Here is a 14,941-nt window from a genome sequence, read left to right as displayed (position 1 = left end):
AGAGACTAATAATTGCTATCTTTGTACTTTTATGATCAAGGCCACTTATAAATTAATAGCTAGGTCATTTTGTTTCAGAGGTGGATTTGCCTTGTGACAGGTGGCATTATATTGAGATAAGTTCTTGTACTGCTCCCGGGAGAGGAAAAGTGGTCCACAGTGAGAAAATCACTTATCTGATGTAGACAAATAAAAAAATGAGAAGCTGGCCCTGGCCGGTTGGCTCAGTGGTAGAGCGTTGGCCTGGCGTGCAGGAGTCCTGGGTTTGATTCCCGGCCAGGGCACACAGGAGAAGCGCCCATCTGCTTCTTCACCCCTCCCCCTCTTCTTCCTCTCTGTCTCTCTCTTCCCCTCCTGCAGCTGGGGCTCCACTGGAGCAAAGTTTGCCCGGGCGCTGAGGATGGCTCAGCCTCTGCCTCAGGCGCTAGAATGGCTCTGATTGCGGCAGAGCAACGCCCCAAGATGGGCAGAGCATCGCCCCCTGGTGGGCATGCCAGGTGGATCCTGGCTGGGTGCATGCGGGAGTCTGTCTGACTGCCTCCCTGTTTCCAGCTTTGGAAAAATACAAAAAACAGAAACAGAAACAAAAACAAAAAAAAACAAATGAGAAGCTGAGGAAACAAAGTTAAGATCACAACGAGAGAATTTGTTCAAAAGAAATATATCAGACCACTCACCCACCCAGCAACAAGCAACCCAACAATAAAACTGAGGGTTCACAACCAGAAATTTTTATTACATGCCCTTCTAGATATGAGCTGTTTTGAGTTTCCCTAAGGACTGCATGGAATGTGCTCTTATTTTCAAGTATATCAGTTTCAAAGGAATCATGCCATTTTACATGCCACTGAAAATTAGAATTCAGAAACAATGCAAAATGTCTCAAGAATGTCCTAGATTTTCTAGATTTAAAATATTCAGCCCTAAGACATTCATATGTTTCGTTACAGTGGACATTTGTTGTTTCTAAAATTGAGTTTCCTAGCCATGTGGTTGGTGTGGGTTCTGATTGTGTTAAGCCATAAAAAGCTTATACTACTCCAGGTTGCAATTCAGGAGTGACACTTGGCTGAATTCTAGCCCCTAAGCCAAGGAGACTTTATTCTCCACGTGGGCTGAGCCATCAGGGAAGTGAACTCTTTTCCCTGCTGGGCTGAAACCTGCAAACACAAATACCTGGAAGTATCTCCTTTCTAACCATGAAGGGACAGTGATTCCAAAGTCCAAGTTCAAAGATCTAAGAAAGGAGCACATCCACCAGGCTCAGCCTCTGCATCAGGATGGCAAAGCCACTTTGGGGCCAGGCCAGCAGAGCAGTGTGAAAACCGATCTGATGTGTTATAATATGGAAGGGCGGGGAAGAGACTGTTTGCCTTCCCTAACTGCTTTCAGATTGTAATAAAAACAAATACAGCGCTATGCTGGCTAAGAAACATGTTGGCATTTGGTTTGGGGACCACATAAAGTTCACTGGCACTGTGCGGGCCACCCTGCTTCCACCCAGCTCTGCAATGAACCTTGAAAGCGTCTATTAACTTGACCCTCAGTGACCCCTCTTCAGTAAATGCTTTACAGCACAGTCAGCTTTTTCAAAATTAAAGTATGTATTATAGTACATTGATGTTTGTGTTGATTTTTTAGACATAAGGCTATATTGCACACTTAACAGACTATATATCACAGTGTACACATAACTTTCACATGCACTGGGAAACCAAAAAATTAGCATGACTCCCTTTATGTTATGTGCGCGTTATTGCGGTGGTCTGGAACTGGATCTGCAGTTCTCCGAAGTAGTCATGTGTTCATCTCCAGGCATATTTTTAATAGGTTTGGGCTGCTACCCAGAATCCCTTTCCATAGTCAGATCAAAGAATTAACTACTTAAGCCACTGAAAACATCTTAAATGTTACATGAAAACATCCTTGAATACACAGTATCTTCCCGGGAACTTCTTTAAAGGCGATGTTTCTCTAAGGGCTCAGGAGTTTCCCAGAGTTTTTACCTCCCATTTAAACCATCTATTGGTCCCACACCACATCCTGATACATTTCCAAATCCACCAGAAGCATGGAGAACAATTCAAACATTTCTAAGTTAAATGGGAACTGAATAAAGTAAAAATAAGTTAATATAGCGAAATTAGGCTATTTCAGATATTTACTTTTGGAAATTGAGAAATAATGGTGCATTTAACATAGATTTATGATGCCTAACAACTCTTTCAAAAGTGAGATTACATTCCAAGTGAACCCTTCTAAAAAAGTAACAGGCCCTGGCCAGTTGGCTCAGTGGTGGAGCGTCGGCCTGGCGTGCGGAAGTCCCGGGTTCGATTCCCGGCCAGGGCATATAGGAGAAGCGCCCATCTGCTTCTCCACTCCTCCCCCTCTCCTTCCTCTCTGTCTCTCTCTTCCCCTCCCGCAGCCAAGGCTCCATTGGAGCAAAGTTTGCCCGGGCACTGGGGATGGCTCCATGGCCTCCACCTCAGGCGCTAGAATGGCTCTGATTGCGACAAAGCGACGCCCCGGATGGGCAGAGCATCGCCCCCTGGTGGGCGTGCCGGGTGGATCCCGGTCGGGCGCATGTGGGAGTCTGACTGCCTCCCCGTTTCCAGCTTCAGAAAAATACAAAAAAGAAAAAAAAAGTAACAGCCACAGCTTGGAGGCACCAATTCAGTCAAAAATAAAACAACCCTCCTAATTAACAGTTAACAAAGAGAAGGACATGCATGTGGTCACGTAGCCCAGTGCTGCGTTTTGACTCTCTTTCTAACAGGCTTGGGCTAAGATAGATGGAAGTCTCCTGCTCTCTGTAGACATTTTGTAGTCTTAAAAATAAAACCTGAACCTACTTATTTACCAGAATTTCTAATTATTTACTGTCAGCCAGTATTTGGAGAATTTCTAAGACATAGAAAGAGCTATGAATTTGGCCACCATGAAGAACTGTTGGTGCTCAAAGCAACTTGAGAAATAACAGAAATGCAAAATGTTAGGAGAGCCTGGCTGGGTAGCTCAGTTGGTTGGAGCATCGTCCCACTACACCAGGGGTTGGGAACCCTTTTGGCTGAGAGAGCCATGAACGTCACATATTTTAAAGTGTAATTCCATGAGAGCCATACAATGACCCGTGTACGTTAGGCATTATCCAATAAAAATTTGGTGTTGTCCCGGAGGACAGCTGTGATTGGCTCCAGCCACCTGCAACCATGAACATGAGCGGCAGGAAATGAATGGATTGTAATACACGAGAATGTTTTATATTTTTAACGTTTTTATTTTTTTAATTAAAGATTTGTCTACGAGCCAGATGCAGCCATCAAAAGAGCCACATTTGGCTCACGAGCCATAGGTTCCCAACCCCTGCACTATACCAAAGTTGCTGGTTTGATCCCCAGTCAGGGCACATACAGAATCAACCAATGAATGCATAAATAAATAAAACAATAGATCAATGTTCCTCTCTCTGATTCTTTCTAAAATCAATAATAAAAACAAAGTCAGAAGCAACTCCCAGTGTCATTACTAACAGCTTACTGTTCTAACAAAGTAAGAGTTCTCCTCACCAAGCCGTGAAAATGGTGGAACTGCTCTGAAACCACAGGTGGCCTTGACCACAGGGACAGGTGAGAGAGCTAATTCCAGGCCACAGAGAGATTAAAGCTCCCCTGTCACTGCCCATGTGAGGGTCACACTGAAGTGTGCATGCTGCTCTCTGTCCTCAACTGCCCATCAGACCTGCCTTTTGGGGAGGCAGGTACTGGACGTCTCCAGGGAACTACTCCAACTGCTGTGACCTCTTACACACAATGATACAATTCCATTTCCTCAACAGATATGTACTGAGCACTCATTCCATGCTCCAGAAGCTGAGGGTAAAGCAGCGAGCAGAGTACACAAAGCAGTCACTAACTCTCATGCCTATTTAGGGAGTGAAGTGGCTTGCTCAGAGATGTCGCTTATAAAGCAAAGTACTTAATGCCATGTCAAGGATCTCCACCAGCCAACACATGGATCAAAATCTGGTGGTTGAAATAACAGCAAAGTGTACCCCACCCCCAACACACACAAGATACACTGCTTTAAGTTTACAGGAATGAAAAATGATCCTTTTTTTTTACAGAGACACAGAGAGGGATAGATAGGGATAGACAGGAACGGAGAGAGATGAGAAGCATCAATCATCAGTTTTTCATTGCGACACCTTAGTTGTTCATTGATTGCTTTCTCATATATGCCTTGACCAAGGGCCTTCAGCAGACTGAGTAACCCCTTACTCGAGCCAGTGACCTTGGGTCCAAGCTGGTGAGCTTTGCTCAAACCAGATGAGCCCGCACTCAAGCTGGCGATCTCGGGGTCTCAAACCTGGGTCCTGTGCATTCATTCCAGTCTGATGCTCTATCCATTGCGCCACCGCCTGGTCAGGCAAAAAATGATACCCTTTAAAAAGACAATTACTTTTACAGAAACCTTTACAGAGAATATCTGGAAAGTGAGGCACCCCTCTACCTTTCTGGTAGACACGGATTAACGCTCGTGGCAGACAATCCAACGTGCTCCCCATATTAGCACAGGGTGTACTTTTTTTTTTTTTTTTTGTATTTTTTTGAAGCTGAGAACAGAGAGAGACAGTCAGACTCCCGCATGCGCCCGACCGGGATCCACCCGGCATGCCCACCAGGGGCGAGACTGCCCACCAGGGGGCAATGCTCTGCCCCTCTGGGGCGTTGCTCTGCAGCGACCAGAGCCACTCTAGCGCCTGGGGCAGAGGCCACAGAGCCATCCCCAGCGCCCGGGTCATCTTTGCTCCAATGGAGCCTTGGCTGTGGAAGGGGAAGAGAGAGACAGAGAGGAAGGAGAGGGGGAGGGGTGGAGAAGCAGATGGGCGCTTCTCCTGTGTGCCCTGGCCGAGAATCGAACCCGGGACTTCTGCATGCCAGGCTGACGCTCTACCACTGAGCCAACTGGCCAGGGCTCACAGGGTGTGCTTTTAATGAGCCAAGGGTCCTGGAGCGCAATCCTCAGGCTCCTTGAGCCGACAATGTGATGAAAGCAAGACTTGAGCCTGACCTGGCAGAGGTGCAGTGGATACAGTGTCGAACTGGGATGCCGAGGACCCAGGTTCGAGACCCCGATGTCGCCAGCTTGAGCGCGGACTCATCTGGTTTGAGTAAAGCTCACCAGCTTGGACCCAAGGTCGCTGGCTCAAGCAAGGGGTTACTTGGTCTGCTGAAGGCCCACAGTCAAGGCACATATGAGAAAGCAATCAATGAACAACTAAGGCATCGCAATGCACAACGAAAAACTGATGATTCAGACTAAGAAGTTTTTGTTCAGCAAGAGAAACTGACAACAAAATAAACAGACAGCCAACTAAATGAGAAATGATATTTTCAAACAACAGCTCAGATAAGGGCCTAATATCCAAAATATACAAAGAACTCATAAAACTCAACAACAAACAAACAAACAAACAATCCAATAAAAAAATGGGAAGAAGATATGAACAGACACTTCTCCCAGGAAGAAATACAAATGGCCAACAGATATATGAAAAGATGCTCATCTTCATTAGTTATTAGAATAATGCAAATCAAAACTGCAATGAGATACCACCTCACACCTGTTAGATTAGCTATTATTAACAAGACAGGTAATAGCAAATGTTGGGGAGGCTGTGGAGAAAAAGGAACCCTCATACACTGTTGGTGGGAATGTAAAGTAGTACAACCATTATGGAAGAAAGTATGGTGGTTCCTCAAAAACTGCAAATAGAACTACCTTATGACCTAGCAATCCCTCTACTGGGTATATACCCCAAAAACTCGGAAACATTGATACATAAAGACACATGCAGCCCCATGTTCATTGCAGCATTGTTCACAGTGGCCAAGACATGGAAACAACCAAAAAGTCCTTCAACAGAAGACTGGATAAAGAAGATGTGGCACATATACACTATGGAATACTACTCAGCCATAAGAAATGATGACATCAGATCACTTACAGCAAAATGGTGGGATCTTGATAACATTATACGGAGTAAAATAAGTAAATCAGAAAAAACCAAGAACTACATGATTCCATACATAGGTGGGACATAAAAACGAGACTAAGAGACATTGACAAGAGTGTGGTGGTTACGGGGCGGGGGGGGGGGGAAGGAGAGGGGAAGGGGAGGGGGAGGGGCACAAAGAAAACTAGATAGAAGGTGACAGAGGACAATCTGACTTTGGGTGATGGGTATGCAACATAACTGATCGACAAGATAACCTGGACATGTTTTCTTTGAACATAGGTACCCTGATTTATTGATGTCACCCTAGTAAAATTAATAAAAAAATAAAAAAGAAAAACAAAGAAAAACTGATAATTGATGCTTCTCATCTCTCTGTTCCTGTCTGTCTGTCCCTGTCTATCCCTCTCTCTGACTCTTGCTCTGTCTCTGTAAAAAAAAAAAAAAAAAAAAGACTCGACTCCACAAAGCTTGGTCTAAGTTTGTGTCCAGAGAGGAAAATGCTGGCTCTTGCTGGGTTACCTTTTCAGATAAGGGGTGTCACAGTAGATTGAAAACAGGAAGTCTTCTAGCAGTGGCAAGCCCTCCACGGTCTTGTGGAGTCCCCACTGCCCGGGGACAGGCTTTCAGCCTTCAGAGTCAGGGCGCAAAGCAAGGTGTTGAGTGCCGGAAGCCAGGGACTGAGGTGTTGGGAAATTTAATTAGCACGTGTGAAACGAAAAGGGCCATAGCTTGAAAGCCCTTCCAGAGGCGTGAAAGAGGATTATTGCTGTTTGAGAGCTCCTACCTCCCGGGAACAAACAAGCCCAAGGAGAGCTGCTTAGTTTTCTTGTTTGTTTTTCAAAAATTATTTGTTCAAGTCTTTCGTTGGTAAGGCTTCCACAGTTTGTGCTAATAAACTTTCACTTTTACTAAAATAGAGACCCATCGTCACCTGCCCAGAGCACAGACTCGCCTGACCATGAAGAGAACTAACTGTATGTGGAGGTGCAGTGGGTTAAAGGCCACGCTTTACAGCCAACGCTTTATAAGTCGGGAAGAGACTAAAGCTTCCCTGAAATCCTGCTCAATTCCACAAGCGAGCATAGAGCACAGATTAGAAATGAACTGGGGGTCCCTGCACTCCAAGGCTCACGGTCTCGGGCAGCGCAGGTGCCACAGAATTCACCACAGACACACAGTGAAAGAACTTGAACAAAGCCACCTGTGATGGGACTCGCGGCAAGTAGACCCAAATGGTGAGCTCAGAGTAGGTTTTTCACAGGGGGTCTGGTTGCATCTTGTAAGATACAAAGACTTTCAGAAATGAAGATGAGGGGAAGAGCATTTACGGCAGAAGAAAGCAGGTAAATAGATAGACAAAGGCATCACAGCGTGTGGGAAGAGTGGACAGCGATGTGGCTGACGTGCATGGAGGCTGTTGTGGAAAGACCGACATTGTGGAAAGACAGAAGGAACTCACCCCCTCTCAGACTGGAACTTCGAAATCAATAAGCAAGTGTAGGCAAGGATGTGGGAAAAGGAAAGCTTGTGCACTGTTGGAAGAATCGTAAATTGGTGCAGCCAGTATGAAAACAGTATGGAGGATCCTCAGAAAATTAAAACTAGAACTGCCATATGACCCAGCAATTTCCTTCTGGGTCTTTATCTGAAGAAATGAAAAATGCTAATTTGAAAAGACATATGGACCCCCGATGTTCACTGCTGTGTTATTTACAATAGCCAGGATATGCAGGTAAACCTAAGTACCCGCTGACAGACGAGTGGATACAGACGTGGTACATCCATACAGTGTAACAGTACTACTCAGCCACGAAAAAGAACAAAATCCTGCCATTCGTGACAACACGGATGAACCTAGAGGGCACTATGCTAGTGAAATAAGTCAGAGCAAGACAAATACTGTATGATTTCACTTATATGTGAAATTTAAAAAGCAAAATAAATGAACAAAACAGAAAAACAAACTAATAAAGACAGAGAACAGACTGTTGCCAGATGGGAAGGCGTCCAGGGTGGGGGTGGGGTGGGGGGTGCATCCAGGAAAGGTGAAGAGATTAAGAAATGCAAACTGCCAGTTATAAACATAGTCACGGGGATGAAAAGTACAGCCTAGGGAATATAATGAATAATACTGGAGTCACTAGGTAGGATGTCAGATGGGTACGAGACTTATTGGGGTGATTACGTCTTATGTTCTGTAAATGTCTAACCATGAGGCTATACACCTGACATAAATATAATACTGTGTGCCAACTATAATTGAAAAATAAATGAAAAACAGAAGGATCGAGCCATTACCGAAACGAAGGCAAATTCTGGGGGCAGGTGTAGGGGAAATCAAGGGCAGCTGTCGACCCGAGGAATGGCATTATCTGGGATGAGCCTTAGAAAAATACTGTCAGAGCCTGCAGGATGAACTGAGCAGAGATGAGAGGCAGCCGCCAGGCTCCGGCCAGGATGAAGACCCCGGACTTGCAGGAGGACACAGAAAAGCGGCCGTGTGGCAGTGACGGTGTGGGACGCCACAGAGGCACTGCAGGAGGACACAGAAAAGCGGCCGTGTGGCAGTGACGGTGTGGGACGCCACAGGGCACTGCAGGAGGACACAGAAAAGCGGCCGTGTGGCAGTGACGGTGTGGGACGCCACAGGGCACTGCAGGAGGACACAGAAAAGCAGCTGTGTGGCAGTGACGGTGTGGGACGCCACAGAGGCACTGCAGGAGGACACAGAAAAGCGGCCGTGTGGCAGTGACGGGTGTGGGACGCCACAGAGGCACTGCCCGACCCGGCTCCTGGTTAGACCTTGGGTGGTCGCAGGGGCCAGCAGGAGGCAGTCAGATGACTCTAAGTTCCAAGCCTGAGGAGGAAACCGGATGATAAGATGGAAATGAAGGAGATGAATGATGGGAACTAAAATCAAACAGAGCTACAGTGACAAAGAACAGCTAAAGACGGATGCAGCACACCCAACAGAAAAAAAACAACAGTGAAAAGAAATGACATTTTGCATGTTGAAAGGTGGCAGCTGAAGGGGGAGAGTCAGAGGATCGATCCTGCATCGCCCTGACACTGTCCAGTTAGGGAGAGTATTGAGCCGACGGTAACATTTATATCTATCCTGCTTTCCACTAGTGTTTAAATTTCCCACCATCTCCGAGTTTATGGGTCCGCCCCAACCTCTCCCGCAGCCACGCTTGCTGTGGCTGGGCCTCGACTCCTCAGCCTCCGCCTGCAGGGCAGTATGCGGGCAGAGGAAGAACAGCGGTGTCGCCCAGCAGCAGGACAAAGCTTCCTGTCACCCCACATCTGGATCTCATTTCTCCACTGTACTGTTTTCTGTGGTTTGTCTCAAACTCGCTTGGAGGAGACACAAGAACACAGAAAGCAGCTACCCGCCCGGGCACAACCATCTATTGTTGGTGTTTTTTTCTCACAGCAACACAGGCCAACCAGGCATTTAAGCGCATAAACTGACTGTTATCTTTGATGTTTCTTTGATGCTTAAAGAGCATCATAAACATAAGGGGCCACCATGACTTAGCCCAGGCCCGGAGCTATCCAGTTAGAGCCACAGGGCAAGGCACATTTCCCACAGTTACAATAACTGAAAAACCAAACTGCCTCAAGGAAAAGTCACTGAATAACTCAGGTACAGGCTTGCATCACACGTAGGCCCCACACACCTCGAACTCCAGATAGTGGTCTTTCAGTTTGTACTCATCGATCTCCTTGGCCTTCACTTTCTTGTCCGGGGGGTATGAGCGGTGCTCGGCCAGCTCCGTGCTAATCTGCTTCAGCTTGCTTTCGTGAGATTTCAGCTGCTCCTCCTGCAGGAAATATTAAGCAATTTAGTGTCCGAGAATCAATCAATGAAACATTGCAGAGTACTTTAAAAAATCCTTTGTGATGAATGACTTTAATTCACTGAAACAGCAGTCTGCTGTGCCCCGGTTGCCACATCTCACCAGCTTTTCCAAGCCAGTTGCCTGTTCACATGTGCCCCTGCCCAATGGCAACCCGGGCCAGCTGCCTGCCCAGGGACTGCCACAGAACCAGATGCTTTCAGAGCCCTTCGCCAGGCGTGACTGTCACGAAGCTGAGACAAAGCCTCCCAGGACACTCCACCAGGCAGGGCACCCGCCGAACAGGGAAGCGCCGATCCTCAGTGCCACACAATGTGGCTTCTCAGTTCTGTGGCCACTCAGCAATGCTCTTACTTTCCCTGTCTGTCACAATGACCAGAGCACCGATGTGCACCGTTTTCCCCTTTTTCAAATAAGAACTGTCTGAAATAATTCTCTGAGATCTATTAGAGAATATTCTTAAAAAAATGACGCAGTCTATGTATTTTCCCTCCAAAGTAGTAGTTTCTGACTTCCTTCAAATTTATGGACCCAAAGTAGTTACTCAGTTAGAATATACCAATGGAGTGATTACTGCCCAAATGGTGTTATTACGGGCATCACGCATCATTGCAACATGGCTGATTGTATGTCAAAGAATTTCCATTCTCGGGAGCTTTTATATCACGTTAGCAATAAGCTACCTGACAAGAGACACTACCAAACCCTCTGGTGGCATTTTAAAAGCTGAAACAAAGAGACTGGAATTTTCTTGCATTCCTAAAATTGCATGACTGCTTTGCTTACCATTTTACTTTCACATGTAATAACCCAAATTCTTATTGAGAATAAATTTCACATGTACAATAAAGAACAGATGAAAGCAAATGAAGGCAAGTTATTTAAACTAGTTGATAAATGCATTTTGTATAAAGCTAACATAATTGCAAAGCATAAACATTTTATTCCAGATAAGTGGAAAAATTTAAAAGACTGCCAAAAAGGAGTAATTATGGACACCAATTAAGATTATATAACATCAATGTAAATTAAAGAAGAGATATTCAGAAGTTATAAGAGTCACATATAACACCTTCAGGATTTGTTATAATGTACATCCTAAAACTCAAACAAGGAAAAAAAAATCCAAGTCTAAAGCCATCAAAATAGAGAAGAATGAAACGCTTTTAAACAGCAGAGTACATGAATTGAAAAAATGAACAACAGAGGTGGCAGGAATAAGCAGAATGAATAAAAAGAACAAGACTTATTTTTAAATACAAACTAACTAAAAACCAAACCAAATACTTAAAGAAGTCTCAGAAAAGTAAAGGGGGGAAAAAGAAACCTATCCTGAGGTTTTGCAAAGGGGTCTACACCCCCACACCTGTCACTTGCACACTGATGATACTGAACATACAGGAAAGATGCTTCAGATAGCTTCTCTTGACAACTTCTCATTCCTCCTTCTTTTTCTCCAAGGAGACCATAGATTATATGATGGACTGAATGTTTGTGTCCCTTCAAAATTTATATGTTGAAGCCTAGTATGGCTATATTTGTAGCTGGGGTTCCTAAGGAAGTAATCAGGGTAACAGGAGGTCATAAGACCGTGGCCCTGATGTGCCTGCCTGGAGTGTCCTTACAAGAAGAGACACCCAGAGCACACACTGTCTCTGGGCACAAACAGCACAGAGAGGCTATGTGAGAACACAGGAAAAGGGAGGGGCCGTCTGCCACACACAGGGAGACCCTCACCAGGCCCCAGCCCTGCCGGCACCTTGATCTGGGACTTCAGTTTCCAGAACTGTGACAAAAAATTTGGCCATGGAAGCCTCACCGTCTGTAGTATTTTGGTCTGGCAGCCAGAGCTGACTAAGAATATATTAATAGCTGTCATCTTTCAAAGTAACTTTCCTTTGTATATGTACTGCAACATGTAAATTATTTAATAAAATTTTTGGCAAAAAGATGTTCGGTGACTACTAGACCATTTTGAAAAATAAATACAAATGCTTCAGGTATATAAAAAAGTCATACTGAATAATTTATGAAAAACACTCATGTGTCTAACACCCAGTTTAACAAATATTACAAAAATAAGTTGAAATTCCCTATGTGTATCTATTCATCTTATTCAGTTGCTATGCTATTCCTATTCCATAAAAGAGAGTATGTCCTTTAGGTTTTTATACTTAATAAGCTTCCTACTGTAACTTGTGTTTTCACTCAACGTTTTTTTAAATTTTGTTCACATTTAAGCCCTAGCTCTTGCCTTTTAGCCACAGTGTGGCATTCCACTGTGGGACATACGACAATTTCACTGAAGGATAGTTAGGTTGCTTTCAGGTTTCTTTGAGCAATTTTAAGTGATACTGCATTAAACATGTTGCCTAATGAATTCGAGCAAGAATTTTCCTATAGTATAATCAACAGGAGGCGGAATTTTTGAATTTCAGAATATGTACATCTTTGAGATGACCCTAAACTGTGTTCCAAGTATTGCTACCAATTTACAATTCTGCAGTAGGCTTGAAAGTTCCCATGGCTCTACATGTTTGTCAAAATTTTATATCACACTTACAGATCTTTGCTAATTTCCTTGGTTTGAAATGATTAGCCATTATAATTTGAATTCACATTTTCCTTATTACAGATGAATATATTTTCATATGTTCTTCTGGGTTTCCTCTTCTGTAACCTGACTGCTAAAATATTGGCCCCATTTTTCTACTGGATCTAGATTTGTAAAGTACAGTGGTTTATAGTTTAAGAAAATGAATTTGTTTCATTTTTGGTTAATACAATGATTAGAGTCCAAATACGAGCTTTTTTCAAATAAGATTTTACACAATTTGGTAAAACAATTTACAGAATTCTCTGTAGTTTTGGTCTCTGCCTCTATGTCAATATTCTTTTAGGTGTTTGCATCTTCCAAAAGCTTTAGATCTAGGCTTCTCCATCTTGAATTTTCAAATGTCTCTTTCTTATTGAATAAATCCCAATTTCTACTCATTTTAATGAGGACTATATGACAGGACAACACTATCCAAAGGGTATTACATTTGTCACTTTCCTACTTTCCCAGGACTTACTCACTGTATGGTTTGTAAACCTATTTCTCTAGCCGCATGAAAGATTAGTCATTAGGGCTATACTTTTATGAAGGAACTAGTCGAAGAAATGTTGAAATTCAATGTGCAATGCCTACCTCCTACTTTACTGTATCCATGAAGCAAGAATCAAGAAAATAATCTCAAAATGCAAGCATTTTAGAATCTGTCCATTTTGACCAGTGAAATACCACATGGCTCTCTTGGGCATAGAATAGGGCAGACCATGGAAATTATTCCAATGCTGAAATCCCACGGTAAAGGAGACACACAGACTTTCCTGGCAAAAACCAATGGGAAAAACGGAGGAAGAAGGCAGTGGCCAGGGAGGCATGGTGCATGCTTCCACTCAGGACAATTACATTTGTAACAGACATGATGAAGAAAGACAAAGCAGGAGCCCTGCTGTCTTTTTCCCTTTTTGCTCTTACAATTGATTGGGGGAGCACAGGCTCTGTTCTTCCGGGATGACGCTAACAGAAAGGGTTCCAGACAGGCAGGGAAATGCAGCTGACGGTTACAGGGAACAGAGACGGGAAATGGCAAGTTCTCATGGAAACTGTTCTAAGTTAGGAAGTGGTAACTTAAGGAGTGGAACTAAAATAATAGATGCAAGAAAAATTGCTGTGCTTGTATGTCAACAGATGAAACTGGTAAAACCTATGAGGATAATATAATGAAATCTTATCTAAAAGGCAACTCTCAGGTGATATCATCCAGGAGTTCATCCCCCCCTTGTATTGTACTTGGAGGAAAATTTCATATTGTTTTAAAATACTGCACTCTAATTTCATCTCCATGAAAAATGCATTTCTAACAGATGAGGCAATAGGGCCACGCAAGCAGATGTTCAATATCTGGGAGTGAGCCAAGGGCTGGGGGAGAGAGAGCCCTCATACTGATGCACAGCCCAGGGGAGCTCCCACCACTAGCAAGGCTCAGAAACTAGCTCTCCATCCATCTTATACCAAGCATTAGACTTTCTAATTACTTCTCCTGCAGAAGAGGATGAAAGAAAAGCTGTCAAAATAAAAGGGAATGACGATATAGAAATGCACATACAAGAGGAGAGAAGGTGCAGCAAGGACTAGGCAGAAAGAGCCGGGCAGGAGAAAAAAGTCCCCCATCCCCAACTCACCGAACACCGCCCTGCGCAGGCTCTGTGCTGGGTTCCCGCCAGCTGCCCCCTTCCCCCCCCCCCCCCCCCCCCGCAGTTGTGAATCCTCGGAACTCTTAAGCCAGAAGAGAACCTGGCCATCGCCCTTCTAGCCTATTCCTCTGAGAGGTGACGGAGCTCCAGAGAGTTCCTGTTCGGGACCGCAGAGGTCAGGGCAGTGGGGCAGCAGCCCCCTTCTCCCAGCTCCTAGGTATAAACTCGCCTTGGAACAACCTTCTTCAATCCAAAGGGCTACCGAAGACAAGCTTGAAAACATTCCATGTTTTAATGTATCAATGCTGACCTCAGTTTTCAAAATTCTGTGCACTGCTTGGGTTCTAACGTGCCCGCCCCCCATGGTTCTCAACATGGAAGTGGTACTCAGGTCCCTTCTCCGAATTCCACCCAAGACCAGTGTCATCACATCTCACAACCTCCTCTTCTTCTGCATTACCTTAGCCCCTAAAGTCTATACCGCATGCTTATTACAAATATACTCTAAATCAGGGGTCCCCAAACTTTTTACACAGGGGGCCAGTTCACTGTCCCTCAGACCGTTGGAGGGCCGGACTATAAAGAAAACTATGAACAAATCCCTATGCACACTGCACATATCTTATTTTAATGTAAAAAAACAAAACAGGAACAAATACAATATTTAAAATAAAATACAAGTAAATTTAAATCAAGAAACTGACCAGTATTTCAATGGGAACTATGGGCCTGCTTTTGGCTAATGAGATGGTCAATGTACTCCTTTCATTGACCACCAATGAAAGAGGTACCCCTTCCAGAAGTGCAGCGGGGGCCA

At 44.4% G+C, this 14,941-nt stretch overlaps 1 protein-coding gene across 7 annotated transcripts in view; it reads right to left on the bottom strand.

The window, feature by feature from the left end:
* The window catches only part of PSD3 (pleckstrin and Sec7 domain containing 3), a 619,599-nt gene that overhangs the window by 23,146 nt on the left and 581,512 nt on the right, over positions 1–14,941 (bottom strand). For all 7 annotated transcript variants that reach the window (XM_066234423.1, XM_066234424.1, XM_066234425.1 and 4 more), the window contains one exon: positions 9,703–9,846. In XM_066234423.1, the coding sequence (XP_066090520.1) occupies positions 9,703–9,846 (144 nt within the window). The remainder of the gene's footprint in view (positions 1–9,702; positions 9,847–14,941) is intronic.

This window comes from Saccopteryx bilineata, chromosome 6 (genome assembly GCF_036850765.1).
Source record: "Saccopteryx bilineata isolate mSacBil1 chromosome 6, mSacBil1_pri_phased_curated, whole genome shotgun sequence".
NCBI classification, from domain to species: Eukaryota; Metazoa; Chordata; class Mammalia; order Chiroptera; family Emballonuridae; genus Saccopteryx; species Saccopteryx bilineata.
This window is presented reverse-complemented; position numbering and strand designations above follow the sequence as displayed.